Source organism: Fundulus heteroclitus, chromosome 13 (assembly GCF_011125445.2).
Source record: "Fundulus heteroclitus isolate FHET01 chromosome 13, MU-UCD_Fhet_4.1, whole genome shotgun sequence".
In the NCBI taxonomy this organism is placed as follows: Eukaryota; Metazoa; Chordata; class Actinopteri; order Cyprinodontiformes; family Fundulidae; genus Fundulus; species Fundulus heteroclitus.
In genome coordinates, this window is record NC_046373.1 from 8,937,398 (window position 1) to 8,963,528 (window position 26,131).

Here is a 26,131-nt window from a genome sequence, read left to right on the forward strand (position 1 = left end):
TTTACTCAATAAAATGTTTATTCTGCAACATCATAGATAACCTCTACTTTGATTTACTGTGTCAGTTAACATGTAATGAGAAAAACATGATCAAGAACAATTTTGAATAAATCAGACAAATCAAACCCACAAAAGTACCTTTAAACATAACACAACGTAAATCATTAAGAAGCAAAGACACAAACTGGCAGTGCCACTTTCAAAAAGGCATTATCGGTCCCTACATCTCTCAACAACTAGTCACAACTAGTCCTTCTAAACACAGGGAACTTGAGGTTAGTTGACTTGGTTTCCGTTTTTGAAAGACGTACTACACACACGATTCACTTACAAACATCAGTACACTTAGTTACAGTTAACTTTGCCTCAAGTGTGTTAAGGATGCTCAAAAAACAACAACAAAAAACCAAAATAACACAGAACTTCTTAAATAAATGTATTCACAATAAATAAATAATAAAAAATCTAACTTCCCTGCCAGATCACTCCTATAGTTTTATTTGTCACGGCATAAAAAAACAACACTTCATGAATATTAAAATTAATTAAGCAAATACAATTTTTGGTTGCCAACATTACATTATATCATGATTTACTTGCAGAAATAAGTCAAAATGCAGAATCAGCACAATAAAAACTAAGTGTAAATCTTAATTGAATAATGTGTAGAACCACATTAAGAAGTGAAATAATTATTTTCCGTTTTCTACATTTTCTACAGGTGCTGGACAGCTTGACTTTTGAATATTCTGGTGCATGAGCTGAATATTGAATAAAATGTTGCTGTAGAAAAAGGGCAACTTCTGACTCTCCCACCTCCATGCTTGAAACGTAGGTAGTAGTTGTTTGTAATGATCGTAGTGTGACTTCTTTCCTTTGGGTCTGAAAATCGATGCGGAAGTCTAAGGGCGTTCTTTCTGAACAGAAGATGGTATTCTTTGCAACCTTTTTAACCTCTTAAAACCTGAGAATTTTGGTCCAAACATAGGCTTTTAGACACCTGAATAAGGGCTTAAAAATGATTTCTCTTCAAACCTCATTTACAGATCTCTCAGGAATAAGAATCATATATGTTTGAAGAAAAACTGATAATTATTAGGTATCAAAAAGCCCATGTTTAGACTAAAATTCTCAGGTCTTAAGAAGTTAAACAAGCCTACTTTAAACAGCGCACTAAACTTTGAGGATTGCATGGCAGAACCGTGATTATTGCTGTGACTTCAAATCAAATACTTTATAAGGTTTGCCTTTATTAAATTCTTGATTATTGTTAGCGTTTCTGGGCTGACATACAAGAGAGACTCCCACTTTGAATAAATGGTGATATGAATTTTAGCTTCCAAATAATCTTTTAACTGTAACATACCATGAGTTATTAATCATCCTTTAAGACCTGGTGAATATCGAAGACAGATCCACTCTCAAATAAATGAAAGTGGACCTCTCAAATAAATTCTTAATTTTTTTTTTTTCATATGAGAAATTAAATATAACTTAAATAACTTAAATTAGAAATTAAATATTCTGTAATAACACATTACAGAAAAATTACAAGTAATTTTATACAGTGTTTCCATGTTTAAACACATAATTAAATTAAATAAAATTAATCACAAATTAAACCTTGAATAAATGTTATGTAAAAATTATAACAAATCTCTTTCATTATTTGTTTATTTGTTTTATATTTTGTGCACTAATGGCCATCAGAAAATGATTTAAGCAGCCACTATGGCACTAAGGACAACTCAACTCTACTGAAGCCCAATCATGATGTTACAGCTGAGTCAGCTCCAAACACTGACTTTGATTGGTTGTTTTTAAATTTTACATTTATATACTGTATGTATTACTGCATAAACAAATATTTATACCACAGCTGATTTATGTATTGGATTTTGCCCCCTTTGGCCCTTGATAGATGAAGAAAGGAGTACTTTTGACCACAGTTATGCATAAGACCTTAGAACTGATAGAGGCGGTACTTCCCTTTGAAGAATGTTCTAGAGTCCTAAAATACGGCAGGAAAGTGCGAGAACAGAAAAATATTCGCAGCTTTTATTGAACATCTTGTAGCGAGGATTTAGCCTACTGCTGCACCAGTAACACTGAATATTGTAAAAAAAAAAAAAAAAAATTATAAATTAAACACAGCAGAGGATTTGTAACATGCTTCAAAGGTCCACAGTAGATGCTTACTAAAATGTTTTGTTCTTTTGTGCAATCAAAAACCCTCTGCAAGAGGAGAATATCCAGATGTACAGCGCATGCTTCATCGAGTTACTGTAAATAATGTCCAGACCCGCATCTCTTCACACACTTTCCAGACATTTCCATGCATCATAGGGAAAAGTTTGTCGTTTTGGAAGTTATGTCGTATACAGTCAGAGTAATATTCTACTATTGTGTGTAACAGCACATGCTAATAACCTTGTATCAAAACAGAGTCAGCTGCATTGGAAGAATATACAGGAGTGGCTGAGTTGCATTAGATTGTGGTTCAATTGTAGCAGAGAGGGAAAAAAAAAAGCTTCTGGTAGTGGCTCACAGAGACAATATTGCTTGTTCTGACCAGGTTGTGACTGCGCTGGTCTCAGATGGGACTCTCCTGCTCCTCCTTCATCGGGGGAAGGGTTTGTGTGGCAACATCTGATTCACTGGAAAAAGAGACCTCACCTGTTCTGTCTCTACCAATTATCTCCGCCCCGTTTTCCGTCTTCTCTGCCTTCACAGTGACTTCCGGTTCCTGTGTAGTCAGGTCTGCCTTGCAGGGGTCTGGGTTTGAACAGACTTGCTGGTTGTCATGACTGTTGAAGAAGATGCGGATTGTGTCTTTGGGCAAACCCAGCTGGGCAGAGAGGGTGTGGATCGCCTCTTCGTCCGGGTAGAGGCCAACATCCTGGATGAAGCTCTGCAGGATCCCCAGGGCATCATTAGACACAGTTAACCTATCGCCTTGGATCTCTTCTTTAGCTATCACTTTACTATCTGTCCCAGGACAAACTCCAACTCTCCCATTGCTCTCACTCTTGACAGTAGGCCTTGTCACAAAAATGTTCTTTACATTTTCACTTTTGCTGTTTTGACTGGAGTCATCCTGGCCTCCCAGGTCTATGTTCACATCTCCTTCTTGACCATTACTATCTATACCAATGAATGCCGCTCTTCCAGTAATACCCCAGTCTACACCTAGATTATTAGTGACTTCCCTTTCCCCATCAACCCATTCTCCACTGTCTCCCCTTTCATCGTCCCAGCATGGTCTGCTCTGCAAATTTACTCTGAAGTGCCTCCAGGCACCCCCAGCCTCAGACTCAGCTGGCGATGCAGCACACGGTTGGGGTGGAGACAGGTCAAGCCCTGGCTCCGGCTGTAGCGGGTGATGGGGTTGAAGGTGGTGTTGCTGAGACATCGTGGAGTTGCGTTGGTGCTGCTGAAACAAATAGGTAGTTTAACCTATTTAACGTTGTTAAACACCCTTTGATTTAAGTAAAGCATCTATTTGTCTTCAGTAGTACTCTATCAACATCCATCATTTGGACTTTGTAGTATTTGACTAACATAAGCCTACATCTGTTGGATTGTGAGATTTATTGTGGAGAACCTTCTTAAGGTAACTCCACAGAATTGTCACATTTAGTTCTGATTCTGGCTCGGATATTACAAAACTTTAATTTTCCTGCCATGAAGTCATTCTTTAACTAATCGGGAAGGATTCCTGGACTCACTGTGATGCCGAAAAATCAAATCTCACCTTCAGCTAAATGTGTTTAGGTCTAAACTGATCAGTATTTGGAATCGCTTATAAATTCATCCATCTTTAGGAAAATTTCAGTTCCATATGCAGAAACGTAACCCCGTAGCATTACACTGCCACCACCATATTTCACTATGGGAATGGTGTTTATATTTTCTGCTGTAGCTGATACATTTGTTTTCACCTGAACTGTACAGGGTAACAGTAGTGTGTATGGTTTTGAGAGTCAATTGATTTAGTAAAAGAAAACACTTGATTTCTATTATCAGTGTCTTTGGTATTACAAGAGAATCTTCATTTCTGCATCAATACTGAAGTCCTTTTGCGGCCTTACCAGTGCGCTGTCGTTGCCGAGCACTGTGAGTCTGTCAGCACAGTGTTGTGAAGTCATGCTGCCGCTCTCTTGCTCATAGATGGCATCTCGCTCGATCTGGGACAGGCTGAGGAATCGCCGGATCATGCACAGGTTCTCCCATAAGGTGCGGTTCTCTGGGCAGGGATCCTCCTTCCACCGCAGAAGCTCACACAGCCAGCCCTACAATAGCACACAATGATATAGATATACAAATATGCATCCAACTGTTCTGCTTGGCTTAATATGAACCATGATGTCAGAATTTCCTCTTTCCAAGTCAGTGAAATCAACTGGAGTTCTCCTTGATATTCTGATTAATTCTGATTTGGATGGTCTGAGGTGTTTCCTTAACCCCGACCTCAAAGCCAGTATGGTCGACTCAAATAATGATAATGAGAGGTGTAAACAAAGTGCTTATTGCCATTTCTGATGGACTGCACCTCAATAAACCAGTTCCACACTGCAAAAAGAGAACTAAAAATAAGTAAAGTTTTCTTGAAATAAATGTATTTCTCCTGGATTTGAGCAAGTAAATAAGATTATTTGCCAATGGAATGAGTATTTTTGCCTCTAAAATAAGATAATTAGATATACTGCACTTGAAATAAGTTGATGGAGATGAATTATTCCTATTTTAAGTGTAAAAATCGTATTCCATTGGCAAATAATCTTATTTACCTACTCAAATCAAAGAAAAATACTATAATTTCAAGAGATATTTTCTTATTTTTAGACCTATTTTTGCAGTGCATGCATCACATTTGTTTATAAATGTACACATTGTGTGTTTTGAATGTATGAAATGTATGGAGTGGTGGCCTAGTGGCTTTAGAGAGCAGGCTGCAAGGTTGCGAGTTCCCCACAGACTATCACTCTGGGTCCTTTGGCAAGACCCTTAACCCCAGAATGGTCCTCGGGCGCTGCAAAGCCATCCACTGCTTCCCAAGGGATGGGTTAAATGCAAATTACAATTTACATTGAAGTGTATGTTGCAATGGCAAATATAGACAAATAAAAATGTAGAAAACCTGTCAAAAAATTACAGGAATGTTTGCCCAATCTTCCAGGAGCCCATTGGTAAGGTAAGACACCGATGCTGGTTAAGAAGGCCTCCCTTTGCACTTTTTGCTCTAATTCTTCCTAAAGGTTTTGCATCGAGCTTGGGTCAAGACTGCTGGTGGAGTTCTACCGACTCAAATTTGCTCAATAGTGTCTTTATGGACTTTTCTTTGTGCACTGTTGAGCGGTCATGTTGGAACACAAATCTGCCATTCCTAAACTGTTCCCACAAAGTTGAGAGGATGAAATTGGCCAAAATGTCTTAGCATGCTGAAACATTAGGAGTTACTTTTACTTGAAGTAAGAGGCCACGTCCAACAATGGAAAAACAGCCCCACCCCATAATACCCTCTGCAGCAAATTCTTCATGTCACACAGTGCAGTCAGGCAAGTGCCAAACCCCAACGTACACACTGCATTATATTTGTTGATGTGATGCTTGAATGCAGCTAGAAAACTTTTCCATGAAGCTCGCTGTGCACTGATAATAATGGGAAGGCCACTTTAAGTTCGTAGGTCTGTAGCTTTGGACCCTGCAGAAAGTCTCAGACCTCAGTGTACTCTGAGCCTCAGAATCTGCTGACCCTGCTTAGTGATTCTACACAGCCTAACACGTCATGGCTGAGTTGCAGTGATTTCAAATCGCTTCCACTTTTGTCATAGTACATTATAAGATGACAGTGGGATATTTAATGGGGAGGAAATTTCATGACTGTACTTATTGCACAGGTGGCACACTATCACAGTTCCAAGCTAGAATTCACTGAGCTCCTGAGAGCGACCCATTCTTTCATAAATGTTTGGAACACAGTGTGGATCAGAATCAGTTTTAATTGTCACATTTGTGCACTCAAAAAGGAATTTGACTCGGTTTTACTTTGCTCTCAATGAATATATTTCAAGCTGAGAAAGAAGAAGACATGGCTGGACGCAAAGCGTCATGTTATCAGTCTGGGTACTCTGGCTGTTAAATGTTAAGAGAGACATCCTGAGGAAACAAGCTGTCTCTGTGGTGGCAGTAACAACCAAAACCTTCTACATATCTTTGAGGATTTTAGGAAACAAACACAAAGTAGCACTTTCATGGTTATTATATTATATTACAATAATATTTATGCCTTAAATTCATGCCATTGGTGTAATGGTGAATAGTGATATGTTAGGAATTTAATACCTGACCTTTAAGGAGATTTCATTTCTGATATTTCATGGGTTTTCATATCTGACATTTATTTGACATTTCTCCTGCGACCTGTTTGCTTGGGTCTGTGAGCGTGCTGCGCTGATGTCTGTACACAGATTGGAGGTCGGGAGTGGGGAGATGCTGGGATTGTCTAAGTTTGGTGGTTTGAGCAGGGGACACTTCTTGTTTGATTAAACACCCAGGGGATCTGGTCAAAAACTAGACCTTTGACGAATCTGTAACCAGCTACAGTGCAATACACAACTTCCCATCTTTTCTTCAATGTTCCCTGAGCAGATTGTCAAAACTGCATCCCAAGCCCATCATCGTGGAGAGGCATTAGAATGATAAATGGTTTCTAAACCTTTTTTTTATTAAATCGGAAAAGTGTGGCTTGCATTTGTATTAATTTTCTCCATCAACTCAGACTAGCTTCCCTACCAAAGAAACACATTCCCTTGTTTAATGTTTTCCCTATATGGTTTGTGGACTGTTGCTGATGAGACTTGTTATGGCTTTCTTATAACAATAGCTTTCTTCTTGGCTCTCTTTCATAAGGCTAAGTTTGCTGAATGCACAACTAATAATCGTCCTATCAAAGGAGCTTGAGAGATGGTTCTATAACCTAACACTACCTGTCTGGTGTGGTCCTATAGTTACTTTTGATGCTGTTATTCAATAATATTCATAACAAATGTGAATATTATTGAAATATTCACATTTATTCAAAGGCTTTTGTTTGAATTTGATTTTATTGAGGGGTATCAAAAAATGGGGTGAATACAAATGCAAGCCTCACTTTTCAGATTCTTATTTATAAGAAGTTCTCAGAGCCATGTATGATTTTCCTTTTACTTCCCAACTAAGCAATAATTTGTGTTGGTCTATCACATAAAACTCTATTAATGCTGAAATTTGTGGTCATAAAGTGACAAAATGTGAACGAGTGGAAAGGGAATAAATAGTTTTAAAAGCACTCTAAATGTAAGTGGGTGTCAGATTAAAATCTTTTTTGCTCTTCACAGGTCTAATTTCCAATTTTCTATAGAAATTAATTGAAAAGTGTTTGCTGTCTTCTCTACAAAGTGTGCAAAAAGGTGAATTTCTTGGTGCCTCGCCCACTAATCCGCTGAGATTCTCTTATCTGTTTTAATTGTTTTGGCATCACAGGAGAGGAAACTTGTGAGTGGCAGATTGAGGAAAATTAGGAGCATAAAGCCTAGTTATAGTCATGAACGGCACCATGATTGGAAGCTGGCTTATAGTCACACACACACACACACACACACACACACACACACACACACACACACACACACACACACACACACACACACCTGGATGAAGCCCAGTTTCAGCACCAAAAGCCATCCAGATGCACAGTGCAGATAGGAGAGAGAGAGAGACTGAGCAAGGTTCTGTCTGCCAACTAAACTGGGTAAATTAGGGAAGGGAAAAGAGGAGATAAAGCAAAAGAAAAAAAACCCGCAAACTGCACAAACATTGCAGAGAAAGTAAAGAAAGATCAGGGGTAGAGGAAAAAAAATTAAAGAAAAAGGAACATTGGGGATATCTGACCCCTTGCTGGTGCTTGCATGACCACAGGATGACCTCTAAATGAAGAAAGAAAGAAAGAAAGAAAGAAAGAAAGAAAGAAAGAAAGAAAGAAAGAAAGGTCCAAAATGTAGATCTACTGTAGGAGGGAAAGCGAGACAGCAACCCTCCTTTTCTATGAAGGGAAATTATCCTCAAAACAAAAGGCAATAACAAGCTTATGGGGCCGCCATAAAAATGAGAACAATAAACACTCGAATCATGCCCGTGTGTGTGTTTGTATTAGTGGATTTGTGTGTGAGTGTGTGTGTTTATGCAATTGTGTGTTAGTGCAGGCGGTCTTACAGTACGTCTGTGTGCATAAGCAGGCATTGTTGAGTGTGTGCATGCCGACTATTAAAGCGATAATTTAGGACACAATAGCAGTCTGATGTACTAACGATAGTCCTCTGCAGAGCACAGCTGCTGGATGATTATCTGGGCTTTTTTCCACACCCATTAGCTATTTCTGATTCAAATGAGAACATGTAGTTATCTAAAAAATGCTAAATTTAAACATTTAATCAGGCAACAAAAGTGAGTGGCTAAAATATGCACAAGTTAGGGATGTGACAAGTTCATGGGGTTTTTTTGTACCTGACTTTTGGAGACTGAAACTTTTGCAAAAAGGGCTTGGGAGACTTTGGCTCTCTTCATCTCGTGCTGGATCTCCTCATAGATGGAGGCGTTGACGTTGAGGACACCACTGTCTGGCCTCAACCCTCTTTCAGCTGTAACCGGTGACAGCCTCGCCTAAGAAGAGACCAAAAAAAGGAGAATTGAGTTTCAATGCACATTAAATACCAGGGAGTTTGATTAATTTAGAAATGAGAGCAAATAAATTGTTGATAATTGCAAAGTTACCATTAAGCCGATTTGTACGACTTGGGGTTGTTTATAATGAGCAGAGGAAAGAAAACTGCTTCAAATAGAAGTCTGACTTTGGGTACATAAAATGATCTTTGTTATGTGTATGACCAAACTAAGCTTTTAACATAAGCCTACTATTGAGGTAAATGTATGATAGAGGTTCAGAATTTGCAATGTGAGTTGTAAAGTTGGATAGTCTGCCTGTCTGTCTCTGTTTACATGCCTGCCCCTGTCAAACAAACCGGAAGGAGCACTATTTCATATATTCTCCTGTGACTAAGCTGCAAGGAACGTCTATTGCTGCATTTACATAATTCAACTCCCCAAGTCATTTGGGGTTTATACGTTATATGAAGGCGCACCGACGTGACTCCAAGTTGGAAGGATCTCAGAGCATGCGTGAAAGACTGGCTTTTGTTTTTGTCTCTGCAGTCTCTGACCTGCTGTGTGGATCTTGGGGGTGTGTTGTTGCAGCTGGGTGGGAAGCCGGTCATGCTTCTCTCCTTCTCCTCCTGGTACATGCGCTCTCTCTCAGCCTCAGGAAGCTGCAGGAAACTGTTCATGGCTCGCAGGTTGACCAGCAGAGACTGGGAAGCGTGTTTTGGATCCTCCTCCTTCCGCAAGATCTCTGATAGTAAGCCCTGGTAGAAACACTCATAGGTTGACTTTATGACATTCAAGAATACCACGCACGCACATACACATACACATACACACAACATGCAGGGCTATATCTTAAAACCCAAATCCCGAATGGAGAGAGGATTTTAACCAAACATTGTCACAAAATTGTGAACCAGTTTGTTTGGTTGGAGATGTGACTCGAAGGCGCTTCTTTATAGAGCAACATTTTAAACTTTTTGAGCTTGATTAGACTTCACTGATTTTCTAATTAGAAATGGTAACGGTAAAGTTATGCTGTATTGTATTGTAAATGACAGCGGGTTGGGTCACTGAACATTTTTGTTTTTACACAAGATAAAGTAAGGCTTTATCTTTATCACGCTAACGATTGCATGCAAAGGATTGGTCGTAAACTCATTGCTGACAGGTAATGTTTTATACTGAGTTATATTCAATTTCAATTCAATTAAATTTTATTTATATAGCGCCAATTCACGACACATGTCATCTCATGGCACAAAGTCAAATTCAATCAAATCATACAGACAGGTTTGTCAAAAAGTTTCCTCTCTAAGGAAAACCAGCAGATTGCATCAAGTCATGACAAGCAGCATTCACTCCTCCTGAAAGAGCGTAGTTACAGTGAACAGTCTGCATTGTTAATGGCTTTGCAGCAATCCCTCATACTGAGCAAGCATAAAGCGACAGTGGAGAGGAAAACTCCCCATTAACGGGAAGGAAAACTTCCAGCAGAACCAAGCTCATTGTGAACAGTCATCTGCCTCGACCAACTAGGGGTTAGAGAAGTAACAGCAGGTGATCTGTCTCCCATGGATGATGACACAGCTAACAGAACACCAGACCAGGTGTACCTATTATGAAGAAAAATAAAATGATAGAGAACAAAAAGGTAAAAGTTGAAATAACAACAAACAATGCAAATTAGAGAGCAGTAGGAGAGCTCAGCAAAATGAGACAAATAGACCCTGATGTCCTCCAGTAGCCTAAGCTTATAGCAGCATAACTATAGAGGTAGCTCAGGGTAACATGAGCCACTCTAACTATAAGCTTTGTCAAAAAGGAAAGTTTTAAGATTAGTCTTAAAAGTAGACAGGGTGTCTGCCTCACTGTGTCTGTGTCTCCTGTGGAGTTGGTTCCACAGGAGAGGAGCCTGATAGCTAAAGGATCTGCCTCCCATTCTACTTTTAGAGACTCTAGGAACCACCAGCAGACCTGCAGTCTGAGAGCGAAGTGCTCTGTTAGGAACATACGGGGTAATCAGAGCTCTGATATATGATAGAGTTTGGTTATTAAGGGCTTTATACGTGAGAAGGAGACACAACACACTGGAAATGCATGGATCTTTCTTTTTCCGGGCAGAACTGAATTCTGTTTTTCCTTACTGTTGGACCTGTTGACTAAAAAAAAAAAAAATTTTCCTTACTATTCATAATAAAACAGGCATAATTACATGACAACTGATGAGGTTTTAAAGATTCCTCCAAGTCATACTCTGACATGAGCCGTAATCCATGTTGGGTACACAAAAAGCATATGGAAGATTCCTCCAAAGCTGCCTCACTTGTTATATACGGTAAAGACCAAAATTATTTATACAACTGGCAGATTTAGACGAAGGGTTTCATTTTACTGTCATCTTTCTTCTGGGTGGATGTACCATTAACATTTTGGAGCAGCCCAACCAGAATCTTATTTGTGGAGGGAGCTAAATATTAGCCTTCCAAAGTCAAAGACATGGAGCTCATCACCAAAGATGAATCATTAAAATATCAATGGAAACATGCACAAAGCTTATCAGCAATAAGAAGGGTCGGATTGGAGCTTTCCATTAATTGCTGAGAAAGGTGTAAATAATTTTTACCACGCCAATGTCGTCAAATTGTTAGACAACAAAACAGTAAATTATGTTGCTTTTTTATGTCACCCCTTGCACACTGTCTTATCTTTTGGGAGAAGTCATTTCCTGTCAAAAACAAAAGACTTGAATTTTTTAAAACAATGTAATAATCTTAATCTGACAGGAGCATGAAACATTTTGGGCTTAACCGTAATGATTATCAGTTTTGTTTTCCAAATCTAGTTTTTTTGTCAAGAAACTGCTATCATACATCTTGTGGTGGTTGTCTTTATGGATGTTCTGTATACTTACAATATCATTTGTAACAAAGGGTTGAGTTGTTCACCAAATATGAATTGTTTAATAATCCAGGTTGTGGTTTACTCTGCTTAATCTACTCTTTTGTAACCTTTAGTGTTAGACATTTCTCCAAAGATGTAATAATGCCCGTACAATGGTAGACCCTAACTGTGATTATTAAAGCTTTAAAATGTGTATAATCTTGTCATAACCATGTCTAAACTATTTTCAAACACACATCTTGCAGTTTAATAGTTAGTAGCTAGGACAGATTCAGTCCTAGCTCTTAACTGCAAGCCTGTCTTTCCAATAAAAATAAAGGCATGAGACGAAACACCCTTCTTCTTCAAACAATGCATCCCTATTGACGACCCCCAGCTAACCCCTGCTTTCAGACAAAAGGGGTCTTTGTGTGTGTTGTCTAATGACAAATGTGCCTTTTACTTTGAGATAAGGTTTTGGCACAATGCCTAATGCTTATGGCTGGCAAGAGAGCTGCATGGGTAACAGGAAAACATGGGCTGGATGGCAAACAATGTAATAATAATAATAATAATAATAATAATAATAATAATAATAATAATAATAATAATAATAATAATAATAATAATAATAATTTGACCTTCTTGGTGCAATTGGGAATTAGACATTTTAGGGTAGGACAAATTAGATACAAACAGATGGTGGCCGAAAAGGACAGAAAATGAAAAATACATTATTTGGATTCTCCGTAGGAGAGATAGAATAAAGAGAGCAGAGAGATTGCCAGAGCGAAAGGTGGCATAATAGGAGGACAGTGAGATTGAGCAGGAGGTAGGGAGCGAGACAATATTTCTCTGAGGGGTTGTGATTAGTTGGCCCAGCAGCTGCTTTACTGCTGGCACCGGCTTTGTGCTGCAGAGAGTTGGCACAAACACATACACACAATCACACATTCACAGAGGGAGGGGGTCAGTGCAGCACAGGCGAGGCCAGTGTGCGAAGCAACATATCACATCCTTTACTGGAACAACAACAGTAGACCAAGTACAGAGCCTTGCAAAAGTGGCCTTTATCCTCAGGAAGTGTGGACAACTAAGAATCCTGTCACATATTCTGAGCTGGACTTAGGTCTGTAATCTGACTGGACTATTCTAACACATTATCATGTCTTGATGTAAACCATTGAATCCTAAAATGTAAAATTAGGGATATTGTGCGACTAGAAGGTAAACCTCCAAGGCGTTTGCAGACTAACACTTTGCTTAGCTCCAGTCATCTTCCCATCAACTCTGATCAGCTTCCCTGTTCATGCTGAAGTAAAGGCCCCTGACTGCATGGTGATACCACCTCCCTATTATATGTTGCAGAACGTGCAAACACGTTCTTCCGTACGCATTTTCTGTACCCTACATGGTTTGCAGCTGATGTCAGACTATGATTTTTTTGTGGTTTTCTTTTGACAATTTAGATTATTATTTCTGAATGGTGGATCTCTAAAGCCAATTCAAAGTTACCATTGACTTCTTGACTGCGTCTATGATTTAGTTCCCACTTGTCGGGCCTTTCAGTTTAGGTGGACGGCCGAGTCTTGATTGGCAGGATAGAAGTGGTGACGTTTTCATTGCATTTTTATGTTTTCAAAGATTTAAATGTTGTTTATTACGTGCAACAAGCAAAATGTCAAAAACTACAAAGAGTAGTTCTTTTTTTTTCAAGGAACCATAACTTTCAATGATGACAGCAATTACGCTGCACATCCATCTTGCAATACCTGGGTTCTGTTAAAGGCCACTCGAGCAAAGATGGCTTGGGAGATGCCCGCTCTCCTCAGCTCCTCTCTCACATTCTGGTAGATGTCACTCGGTACGTCTGTTGGGGCTACTGAAGACACCGTAGCCCCAGTTTGATTTTGCGGTATTGCTGCTGGACATCCCCCTGGACCACACGGTGCCTGCTGCGATGCTTGAGAATCAGATGCTTTAGAAAAGGGCTTGGCAGGAGGCCTCCCCACTGGCGGGTGGTTGAGGTACTGCTGTGGTGAAGAGGAGAGGGCCTGGCCAGCTAGCATGCGGGTGACAGCATACTGCTGGTTAAGAAACTGGGTCATCATCAGCTGCTGGTTCACCATTTGGGAGCTGAGAGGCTGGGGGACCAACCCAGGGGGGTGAAGACCGAGCGGTGGCCGACCACAGATGTTGGCAACTGCTCCATGAGGGAAAAGCAGGTTTTGATCCGCTGGGCTGCTTGGAATTACCTGCTGGGTGTGGGTAACATCTGTGGACTGCTCAGAAAAGCACTCCATTTCTGGTGAAACAGAAAAGACAAATGGACTTATTAATGACCCAATAGTCTACAGGCTAAAGACAAAAGTCAGAATAACTATTCTAAACTCTGTTGAGCATCTCTCTTTGTTCAACATGTGAGCTTTAACTGGGGTATTCAGAGAGGAGGAAGTATTAATTTGCTGGAAATCCTTGTAAACCAAATCCAGCGCTTGTTGCCGTGATTCGTCAGTTAGTTCTAGGAAGCAGCGGTCCACCTTGATATACTTAAAAAAAATGTCTGCATGCATTTTTAAAATGAGCTTTTTTTTTTTGCTGTGCTTCACCTTCAACTTTTCAACAATTTTCTTTTTGTCTGTCTACCCAAGTCAAGTCAAGTTAACCTTCAGTTGGGACAAGCAGGAAAACGATGAATCCACGGGTCAAACCTGGACTGAATTATTTCATACCGATTATGGATCATAGAAAATACGTTTTGGGTTTGTGAAACTTATTTGCATAAGCAAAGGTGGAGATTCTCACTTTCTTCAAAATATTGTATAACTTTTTTTCTCCATGCCTCATTCTTGTTAAGTCAATATTGTACATTGTACATCAGTCTATCAGGAAAAGTTGAAAAACATTTGCAATCTATGCCTTGTGTTGATACTTGGACACAATGGTACTTCAATTTTGGGGGATTTTAACACTTGACATTTTAGGAAATTTCCTATTTGACATTTTATGGCTTTTCGTATCTGACATTTTCTGAGCATGAAAGCTTACTATTCTCTGAGACCTCTTCTTATGACCTTCTATGTGAGGCTGTGGTGACGTGTATACAGATTAGATAGGGGCTACTGTGATATTCAACCATGGCAAACTGTTTGCCATGGTTAAAGGTTCTGAAAACACTGAATCTGACTAAATCTGCAACTTGCTTATTGCATGATAAAAGACAACTTGCTTTGAACGTTACTTCTGCTGAATTCCCACTGGACAGATTCTCCAGGTCTGCATCAACAAGGCACAGACGGAAGGGCTCGCTCAGGGTGGCATTAAGGTCCTTAGCCGGGCAACACTTTTATCTCTAATTTAGGTTTTTATCTTAATTGACGTAATAATTACCTTTTCATATATGCATTGCTTTTTAGGTCGGGGATTGCCAGTACCAAAAGGAAAGGTTTGAGCATTTGTTGGGTAGTCAGTTGCTGACTTACAGTTCCAATCACAACAATGCTGTGTTCTAAGGAGTCGATGTAGAAACTTTATTACAAGCCTATAATGCAGCATTTTGTAGAAGCTTGCAGGAAAAAGAAACAATCTCTTCAATGCTCTCTCGGTGTCTTTGTATTTGTGAAGGTGTTATCGTACTTCTTTTTAAAGTTTTCTCCATCTTGCATAGCTCAGTTTGTTTTCCGTGTTTGCTGTAAACTATCTAAACTAAACATACAACAATACAGCAACACCAAAAAAAAAACTCTTTCAAAAAGGCATTATCATCTCATTATAATTTGTTCTTGGTTTAAAGCAGCTGCTTAGCGGACATTGTTGTTACAACACGCTCTAAAGAACAGGCTTTTAAATTGGTTCATTCCTGAAGAATATTATGCACAAGAACAAAGAACAAAAAAGCCATAATCATCTTTTAAATGTGAAGTATGGTTTATAGCAATAACCACTCTTTTGTAAATTGCACTGTGGTTGTGCTATGGGCTGCACAATGGAACAGTTGGTAGCACTTCCTGCAGCAAGAAGGTCCTGGGTTCAAATCCCAGTCTTTCTGCATGGAGGTTGCGTGTTCTCCCTCTCTCGTGGGTTCCCCGGGTACTCCGGCTTCCTCCCACAGTCTGAGAACAATGAAGCATGTTAACTGGTCTCTATAAATTTCCCTTGGGTATGGTTGTTTGTCCTGTGTGTCTCTGTGTTGCCTTTTGATGGACTGGCGACCTGTCCAGGGTGTACCCCACCTCGCCCAATGACCGCTGGAAATAGACACCCACCACTTTTACAAAAAAGTGTTTCAAAGTCTCTTGCTTAGCTTTATTGACTGAATTAGATGTTTATATATCGTCAGATAAAGTCTAAACGTCTACTTAGATTAGATTAGATTAGATAAATTAAATCAAATTAAACAAGTGAAAGCTCTGAAATGACTGAAATGTAAAGCGTAAATTAATTTTTTTAAATCTAATTGAAATAAGTGCCTCAGATTTACTGTACACAAATAAAAAAAATTAGCATTTCATCTTTATTAGTATAATTAAAATTCATACCTTTGTGGCATTTGGACCTTTTGAAGTGCTTGTACCATCGACCAAACTCGTGACACTTGGCAGCTGAGACATTTGCATAGTAAGTGCTATTTACAACCGATGATATCATTCCCTGAAACACAGGGGGGGGGGAGAAAACAAAAGGTATTTATTACATTTTGGGCGGCCTGAGTGCCTCAGCTGCTCACACATCTGATATTAATGAACTCAGATCTGTGTTATTAAAAAGACCCCCAGGTAAAAAGCATAATAAAGACAGATGAGTGTGTCGGTGCGTGAGCTCTGCATGCAAGCATGCATGTGTGCAGGCGTGTGTGCGTAATAAAACAAAACACTAGAGGTCATCGGTGGCAAACGTCTGTCTTTTAGCAGGTGATTAACCTTTTTCCTTAAGACTAATCTGTGCATTCTTTACATCTGATTGCATGTTACATCCTCACATTATTGTAATCTGCCACTCACAAGTAATAGTTTGGGGGGTAAGAGAGTGCTGAGAGATGTGGGGGAGGAGGAAATGGCGTGTATCAGATTTTCAGGCTGCAGAAAAGAAAGGAATTTGAAATTGTTTGCCGTCTTTCAAACTGGACACTGTTTCCCTTTGGCAAGAGGACAAGATCAGCATTAGGAATATGCGTATGAGACGTTAACCACATTAAATAAGGACACATGGTTTTGCTTTTCTTTTTGTCTGTTTGTGCTAAATTAAATGCATTAAATCTTTTTGATAGCAGACATAAATAGATATCCAATGATGAACAGATAGTCTGAGCTGTTTGGAGAGGCGGCACAGACAGACAGACTGGCCTGTAACCAACAGACACAGATATAGGCAGCAGCCAGGGCGGTATGGCTTTTTAAGAGATAGTCATCTTTCTTTATCTGTTCCCCTCTCCTGCGCCCTACCCCCACACCTTATCAACCTCTGCATCTTGGCTTCCTGCAAATTTATTGGACCACATACTAGCTTATAAATGCAGCCGCACAAACACACACAGAACATGAAGGCCAAAGGCAACGCATGCATATTCCCCTCAATTTGTCGCTTTTCCTAGCGTTTGGTTCGGCTGTCTCTCATGTGTGTTTATGATATGAGATCATTTTATGATTTAACAAATCAAAATATAAAAATAATAACGTAGGATGCTTTTTTTTTTAGAGGTTATGATTAGATAAGGTTTGGGTGTGTGCCGTACCTGGGAAAGAGGACACTCTTTGGCCAGGGTACTCTGATTCATGTCCTTGAGAAGCTCCTTCAGAGCACTTCTCACATTGGAGATACTCCACTGCTCAGCTGGCAAGTCTTCCAATTTGAGGCAGCTTAAAAATAAAACAGAAGGGGGGGGGGGGGAAGAGAAAAATGCTGAAATGCACCTTTGTTTTGCAGTTTAAATTTGTCCTCTGGGCTGTCACAGCAAATCGGGGTTTGAAATCAACACCTAAAAAGTGAGAAAACAAACATTTGAAAAAAAGAAACACATTTCGGTTTGAACCCAGAAGCAGGAAGAATCGAGTACAATGCTTACCGATCAAAACTTTCAACAAGGAACGTTGATTGTCTCAATGACACTCTGACTTTAATGTCTAACAACACTACCGTAAATATAAAACATCATCACAGCTGCAGGAATAAAGTTTTCTCCTGGTATACCTAACTGTAGGGAGCAGCAGACCTAATTTTCAACAGGAACTCACCCATCTCAGGTGTTCTGTCATTCAAAGATCTTTGTTCTACCTTCTGAGGCAAATGCAGCATCTTCCACAAACCAATATACTACTTTTTAATGTCCCTTTGTTGCTCCACCTTCCTTTAATTGGAGGATCTGATCGATCTTCTGATTATAGCATAAGAACGGTCAGGTGGTATGTTTATGTGCTCCATTATCAAGGCAAAAAATTAAATGGGATTTCACCTACAATTATTATCAAAGATCACTTAAAAGTATAACTGAGATAAGGGACTGCGATAAGGAACATTAATGCTCCATTTATTTGCGCAATGCCTGCCGCTGGATGTGAGTTTAGAAATGTAGCCTACATTTGTTGCATGCATTCAAGACGGCTGGGTAAGGTATCCATATAGTATTTGTTATATATGTTGATGGGGAATAATACACTCCCACAAACGTAAGCGTGTTTTTGTGCACGGGAAAGTTTAAATATTTAAACAGGCCCTACATGTATATCTTCAGTACACTGGTACATAATGGCATATTTTCGGTTTAATATCTCACTGTTTACTTGATTTAATATCTCACATTTTATGGGATTTTATATCTGACATGTTGTTGTTTGCATACGGATCCGGAATAATATTATAATATAATTATTATAATATTCTTCAGGAAGCGGCTTCGGTTCTATACAATGTTTAAGGAAACCTTCGCAGTTGCATCTCTTGTAGATTCAGAAACTCTTGAGCAAGCCAGTGAGGCAGATATATCATAAAAAAATACGCAAAGACAACTCTTGTTGTAGAACCATCCTTGTTTGGCTTCTCATTGACTGGCTTTCCAAAATCTCTCTCCACATTTGTTTCCATTATTTTATTGTCAGTACAACGATTATAAGTTGATTTTATTTGGTTTGGTTTGTGTCATGATTTGCAGAGCTTTGTGTTTTGTGTGTCACAGTGGATTATATTTGTTTTGTATATTCAAACGTTTGGGGAGGTCCCAGAGGCATGGACTGCTTCTAAAATAAGTTCTTCAAGAGTCACCGCACACAGACATGGCCGTTGCGTTTCATTTGAGAATCAAAGTCTGAGAGTCTGGAGAAAGACAGAAAAGGTACACAAAACTGGTAGCTTCCATCCTGTTTTTGGAAGCTCTATGTGGATGAAAGCTGGAAGTTTATCTGTTGAATTAGGCCTTGCAGTCTGTCTTGGACACACTAGTGCACAATTGAAGTTTTCTGGGATTCAATATCTGACTCTATTCCAAATTGTAATGCCTGACATTAAATGGGTTCTCATAACCTGATATTTTATGAGCAATATCAGTTTTTGTCTCCTTTTGTCCAACATCTATCCTGTGACCATCTGCTTGCAGCTCTGTATTCTGATTAGAAATGCAAGGCAGTGTGTTTGGCTGTGTTTAATGGTATGAGGAGGAAGATGGTTCAACACTTTAACGTCTGGATTTCCCCACCCCACCCAGACGCTGGAGCCTTGTGGAGATTGTAGCCTACTATGGCATAGTAAAAAAATAAAATAAAAATCATCCACTGGCTTCCCAATCTACCACCACATATGTCATCGCTGGTGTTGGTCCACTGTCTTTTAAGACCAAAGTCAACACAGCCGTCAACCGGGAAATTTTAGGGCACTTCATGCTTCTCTCTGCTGACGAGCTTTATGGAGATGCTGATTTAATTTTTCAGCAGGACTTGGTACCTGCCTACTCTGCCAAAAGTATCAACACATGCCTTAATGACCAATACTTCATTGTGCTTGGCTGATCTGCAAACTCATCTGACCTAAAACCAACAGATAACCTATATAGTTGAGGAAGATGAGAAACCCCACATCTAGCAATGGAGACAAGCAAAATTGAGCTATTTAAGCTCTCTGGCCCTTCTTAGCACCTCTGCAGAGCCACAGGCCGATCGCCCCAATGTTATGCCGCACTGATGCAGTCCATATAACGAACAGGAAAATGCACATTCTTTATGGTTGGCCCACATTTCTTTATGAAGCATATTTCTATTGGTCTTAGTTAATGTTCTAGTCTCACCAGAATTTGGATATTCAGTAACTAAAAGCCTTAATCAAAAATAGCTGTAAATATATAACTATGTGTGGAATACTCCTAGTGACTTCAAATCAAGGGGTTGGGGATTAGTAGTTCAGTCTCAACGCTGCCTGAGTAGAAGCATTACGCTCTCTTCATTAAGCTCAACTACAACCTCAGATAAGACTAGCACTTGGTAAAGAAGATAACTGTAACCTTGTTCTCTACCTGTTAAGCTGTATCTTCAGCGTGACAACATGGTGAACATCATGCAGCATATCAGCCACCGTAGCATCAGGGGTGTCAGTCACGGAGGACAGAGGCACTGGGTTCCACCTGCCGACCTGGATCAGACCTATACGCTCAAACACGCACACGATCAAAACCCATAAAACGTAAAGTCGTACGGACGTGTCTCTGCTCTCTGTGCATGTCTTTGTGTGTCGCGTCGCCCACCTTTAGCCTGGGCTGCGGAGCTGTGGGAGTAACCCAGCGTCAGCAGGGCCATTTCTGTCAGCTGATTAAACAGCAGATCCCGTTTGACCAGCACAAACTCGGCGTGCTCGTCTCTTCTCTCTACTTCCAAAGAACTTTCCCGATGCTCTACCACGCAGAACACAGGCAGCAGGGTTCCTGGGGCGCCAGACGGACAACACACTTATCATAAGAAGTTCATGAACTTACAGGGGGGTTATTCAGTTTAGGAATGAGCAAGATTTGTTGTATTTACAAATAATTTCAGAATCATTTGTCCTGACCGGGTACCTTTGGAGTGCCAGCTTGCTGTAGAAGGTCTTTGGTTGGGGCAGGGGCCCTTGGGCACAGGACTCCCCTGCCTTGCCCTCTCTGGAGTTGAGGGTCCCATCTTGTGTTGCTCCAGTCGAGCTAGCTTAGCTGGAGGGGGCCGAGGGTTTACAGCCGGATCATTGGACTCTGTTTTCTTCATTCCATCACACAGTGGGTCCATCTGTGGTTTCACACTTCATGGATAGAGACACTTAAACATCAGAGTCTGTTAATCTAACTTTTTATTTGGTGTTCATAGTGCTCAAGAGTATATACAATTCTTCTGATTCTACCCTTTCATAGATACTTGAACATTGATAAGGGGATATACAGCATACGACTGAAAGCTTCTGACTGGTAAATTCCCAACATCTGAGTTAAATGGAGGCACTCTTGTGAAGCTAATAAAACACATCTCAAACCAGCGCTGTCACTAAACTCAAATTTCAAACTCGATACAGAAATATAACAGAATATAATAGCAAAATGTGTTAGTTTATTCAGTGATCAATCTATTAGCTTAATCCCCAAATGAAGAGTTAAACAAGCACTAAACAATAATTAGTCAAAGAATGCACGATACAGGAACTTAGACAGCCAGTCCAAAATCAAACACCTGGAGATCGTGACACTCGATTAGAGAAATATATCATTTAAGTGTCTCTGCTTTGTTTGGCAAAACAGTAGACAAGATAACACATAGGATCTGATCGTTAAATGGTTTGCACCTATTAAAACACGTGCAAACTAATTAGCGTGTACAAAGCTGATCTTCAAACCAGGAGAAAAGCTATTTGCGTGTATAAACTGAGCAGAACAGTGGGTGCAAACTGTTGTGCATGTGTGCATTCATGAATATGCGTATCACATGCTAATGACCAAACCACGCAAATTAATTGGATTGGATATGCAAATGTCGATACTTACTGCCCGCAAAGCGATTTATCAAACCTGAAACTGATAGCAGGCGCAGTTTTGCGTCTATATTTAGGGCCTTTGAAAGTCAGCTGCAAACTTGCACGCAAAAATGCCTGCGGTCCTTGCGGCCAGAAAGAAGGCTCTGGTATAATTACAGACAAAGCAGAGAGAGACGGTCAGCATGTGAACATATTTGGACTGTCAGAAATAACGTTTGAATAATACTAGTGGGGAAACGGATGTGAGCCTCGGAGAGATTATGCAGCGTCTGCGGGACTTTTTAAAGTGCAAAACAGGGATCTGGCCGATGTAAACTAATTCAGTCGTAACCCTGTTAAATTTCTGCCGTTCTGGTAATTCTGCATTATATTTCCTTTAGTGATCAACTACAGCAGCTACAGGTTTGTACGTTTTTCAGCTCCAATTGACAGCTTTAGTCTGGCAACACCATAACCCGTGTTATTATCAGGCCCATTAGCCTCCAGTGCCTTTACAGCTCAACAGAGAAGTAATAGTTTCTTCCATTGCTTCACGGTTTAGTGGTGAGCCTTCAGCTGATGATTTTTTATTTTTTTTTATTTCCTTTGTGGATTTGTACCGCAGTGGAATGGACCGTTGCGTTTTGCTGAACTGTGCACCTGGGAAGCCCATCTCGATTGAGAAGCTCATACTGACAGAGCACTGTCACTGTGCTGACTGTGTCCGCTAGGCTAATATTTAAACAAATAATGTTAACTTATTTCATCCAGGGGGTTTACTACTTCACTGTTGCATATACAACAGTTGTACTGGCTGTTTAAAATAGCTCATCGGTGTCATAGCATTAGCATAGCTAATTTCATTTTTTTCCCTGTCCGTCTGCCTATAGTACCTCCGAACAATGACTTTGTGTTTGCTGTGTCAATAAGAGGGTCGCATATGCTTTCTGTTGGCTGTACTCCTCATGTTAGCAGAGTTTTAAAACTTCCAGGAGCAGCTCACAGTGTTTGACATTTGAAGAGCTGCAGGGAGTGGCGGGCCGCTACCAGAAGACTTGCAATAATTTGGGAAAATTAGCTGATATTGATTTTGATGCAACTCAGTATCTTTGAATAATATATTTTTTTCAATTTAGATTATATTGAGATATTAATCATTTTTGACAGCCTTATATCAAACATACTGCATCCTTGTGTGATATCATAGGACAAACAAAAGAAATCAGCCAAGATATTAGAAAGAGAATTGTGGTTCTCCATAGGTATGGTTCAGTGTGCGACCCATGTTTGGAGGCCTTTAGTCCCCGACTCGGTCGACCCAGGTTTGAATCCGACCCGTGGTCCTTTTGCCGGATGTCTCTTCCCTTCTTCCACCCCCTTCCTGTCAATACTGTGAATAAAAGCGAGCCACTAGCACCGCAAAAAAAGTGCAACGTTAATCTATTCTAACAGTAATACATGAACAAAATTCCCCCATCATAAAGTTCTGCAAAGAGACGTGTTCTGAGCTCCACAGGTTAATGTATGTTGGATGCATAATGAGCTTATACAAAAATGATAAAAAGAAATAGACTTTGTGAAGATGATGATTGATGCTGAAAAGAGAGTGGGGTTATCCAACGATTGCAGTTTACAAGTGCACGCAGATGCAAAAATGTTAAATGTAGACATATCAAAATTTATTTTGTATAAAACTACATCAAAGGGTGGCCAAATCGATCGTCATTTGGTATCCTGGCGGTTTTGGTTCTGGCGGAAAATAATAAATGGCATCAAATGGAAAAAGCGTTATGTGGTAGTTCTACCTGACCTAAAAAAGCACAAGTTTAACCTGATTTAATGTCATACAGTGAGCAAAAAGGTTGTGTTTTTTTATTGCGTATGAGGACATGCAGTTTCAGCTATAAAAGCAGTTTGTTCAAGTGAACACTTATTATGTTTGAGTCCATGTTTTGGTTATGAGCAGTACAGATTAAAATTGGCCATTACAATACTGGGGCACGGTCCAGGCACCCAATGGCGCCTCTACCACTAAACACGCTAATTACTTCACAGACAGAAAATATAACTTGATAAAAGTGTGCTGCTGCTTTTTCAGCCTGGGATAAGTTCAGCTCAGAGTTTATGCCTGGCTTCCTTCAGGTGTGATACAGTTTCAGGGTACAGCTCTGGAATCAGCTGTCCACTGGGTTAGGTGTAGTGGTGTTACAAGATACTTAATAAATTAATTAAAACTTAATTTATTATTTGAATGTTCAAATGTCAATCAGTCTAATAATGCCCCATTTTAGGGATGAATCACCTTTGCCACTCTTATACAAAAAAGGACGAATCAGGAGATTCTTGTATTTCTCAAGATTAAAACTTTGTTTATAAGCTATTGCAAGTGATCAGAAATGTAATGAAAAAAGGAAGAATTGACGAGAGCTAATCATCATGATCAAATGTATTACTAATCAACCAATATCTCTTCTTCGCTGATTAACTAAACAAAAGAAACAGGCAAAAGCAATGTAAGACGACCAACAAATGGCAACACAAACTCCACTCTACACACTATGCCTCCGAGAAAGGATTAACACTAAAATTTAAATTTATTACAAATTTAAAATTAATCAAGGGTCTGTAGGTCTTTCAGGAGCATGACCTAGTAAGTTCTAATGCCTATCAAAATACAAAGTGGGAAAGAAAAGAGGAAGGGGGATGAAACCAACATTTAGAACCAGCGCTGATCCGTCAGCTTTCCGCCAGAACCAAAACCGCCACAATGGACCAGGAAATATTGCTTTACTTGGTCAGATAGAACTTTTTAAGTAAGACATCTCTTTACTTTGTGCTTTGCACATGTCTAGACTGAAATCTCTGCCTGTTCTTTGCATACTGGCTCAATTTAGTAGTCACATTGAGAAGGGCATCATCTCTAAACACCAATTGTTAAGGTTTAGTTAGATTTACATCTGGATTTTGGTTAGACCATTCCTACCTATAATTAGGCTTTGATCTGAACCATCAATTCTCCTAGTGGAGGGTGAGCCGCTGCCCAATTCTCAGGTCTTTTGCAGCTTCTATCAGCTCGTGTTAGCTCTGAGTTTACCTCCATCCATCTTCCCATCAGCTCTGACCAGCTTTCCTATCCCTGCAGTTCCTTACAACCTGCTGCTGTGTTTAACCGTGAGGCTGGTCAGGTAGCATTTTCCATGTGGTCCACAAAGCTGCTTCTTGGCCTCCTCTGACCAGAGTAACTTTTTCCAAATGTTTGCAGTGTTGCCTGGAATGGCGTATAGCAAACTGTGACAGGGTGGAACTTCTTATGACTTTCTGTTAACGATATCGTGTTCTTCTTGCCATGCGATGTTACTTATGTGTGACATGTGTCTTTATGTTCATGTGCTTTAATGCTAATGTTCTCCTTTTGGATCACTTTGTTATATTTATATTCAAAACAATCTATTTCTAATTGCTTTGTATGTTAATCTAATACAAATACTTCCTGGACGCGAAATATTTTCTATCTACTTGTTCTATTAGAAATATTAAATAAACAAATAAAAAAATAAAATAGAAAGAAATCTAAGCATTGAACTACAGATATAATCAAGAAGTTAAATTTGGTTGTGTCAGACACATTTTTGGTGGGGTAGCCTACCCTGCAGCATTAAGAGTTTAAAGATTTTCAAACCATTTGAATAATAAATCTGTCTTTATATTTCAGTGAAGGTTATGACCTTCATTGGGATGCAGCGCTTGTTGAAAAGCCACCAAAGTCCGCTAAGTTTCCAGCATTAAACCCCGCCGTCATCACCAGGCGCGTCGCCGCGCAGACGACAACGATTCAGTTCAACGTTGTTGTTTTTTTTTTTCTCCCCGCACCTCGATGAGCTCCGATTGTTGGCTTCGGGTGAAGTTTGATCGAAGTGAAACCAACCTGTTCATGCACGACCCGAAGTGTGGTGGTTCATCGACAGCCCGCTCCTGCAGACAGCATCTCCACCCGTGTGTTTTGCTCCCTTCCACCGGTCTCCGGCTGAGGAGCAGAAACCGCGTCTCCCGGCTGCGCCTTCCTCCTCACGCGTCCCCTTCTCCTTCTTTCTTTTAAATCAAATATTTACCGATTCAACGCCGAAATATCCGCGTGCTTGCAGAATAGTGTCCCTCATTGCGCCGCCTTGCTCCTCGGTTGAAAGGGATCGGCACAAGTTCAGAGCGACCTCCCGTCACCCACCCTGATCGCGGGGGACTTGCTCTTTCTCCCCCTGCACCGAGCTGACGGAGAGGGAACAATGAACGGCCAGGTTCCTCCGACTGACCCACCCACCGCGCACTGGACTGCACACCCTCTGACTCCGGGACAGCAGTTGTTGGTTTACTTCAAAGCGCAAATACGCGGAGCAAGAAAGAAAGAAAGAAAGAAAGAAAGAAAGGGAGAGCCCCCCCCCCCCCTCCCCTGCCCCCTCCCACTCCAGCACACACTGACTCCCAGAAATACACAGAAGCAGCTGCATTAACATATGGTGTAATAATGAATTCACGCGCGGGCGCTGTAACTGCATTAAATGTGACATTTGCGCATAAATCTATTTATTTTCTGCGGCATGCTGTTCAC

General features: G+C 40.2%; 1 protein-coding gene across 1 annotated transcript; it reads right to left on the minus strand.

Moving 5' to 3' along the window:
* Window positions 1-25,931, minus strand: satb1a (SATB homeobox 1a). Its single transcript, XM_036145007.1, has 11 exons — window positions 25,454-25,931; window positions 20,612-20,826; window positions 20,303-20,479; window positions 20,075-20,201; window positions 17,312-17,435; window positions 16,119-16,230; window positions 13,353-13,885; window positions 9,258-9,458; window positions 8,545-8,700; window positions 4,092-4,292; window positions 1-3,430 (listed from the first exon to the last, which is right to left on the minus strand). The coding sequence occupies exons 1-11, from the start codon at window positions 25,459-25,461 to the stop codon at window positions 2,594-2,596; spliced, it is 2,691 nt and encodes an 896-aa protein (XP_036000900.1). The 5' UTR covers window positions 25,462-25,931; the 3' UTR covers window positions 1-2,593.
* Window positions 25,932-26,131: the final 200 nt, after the last annotated feature.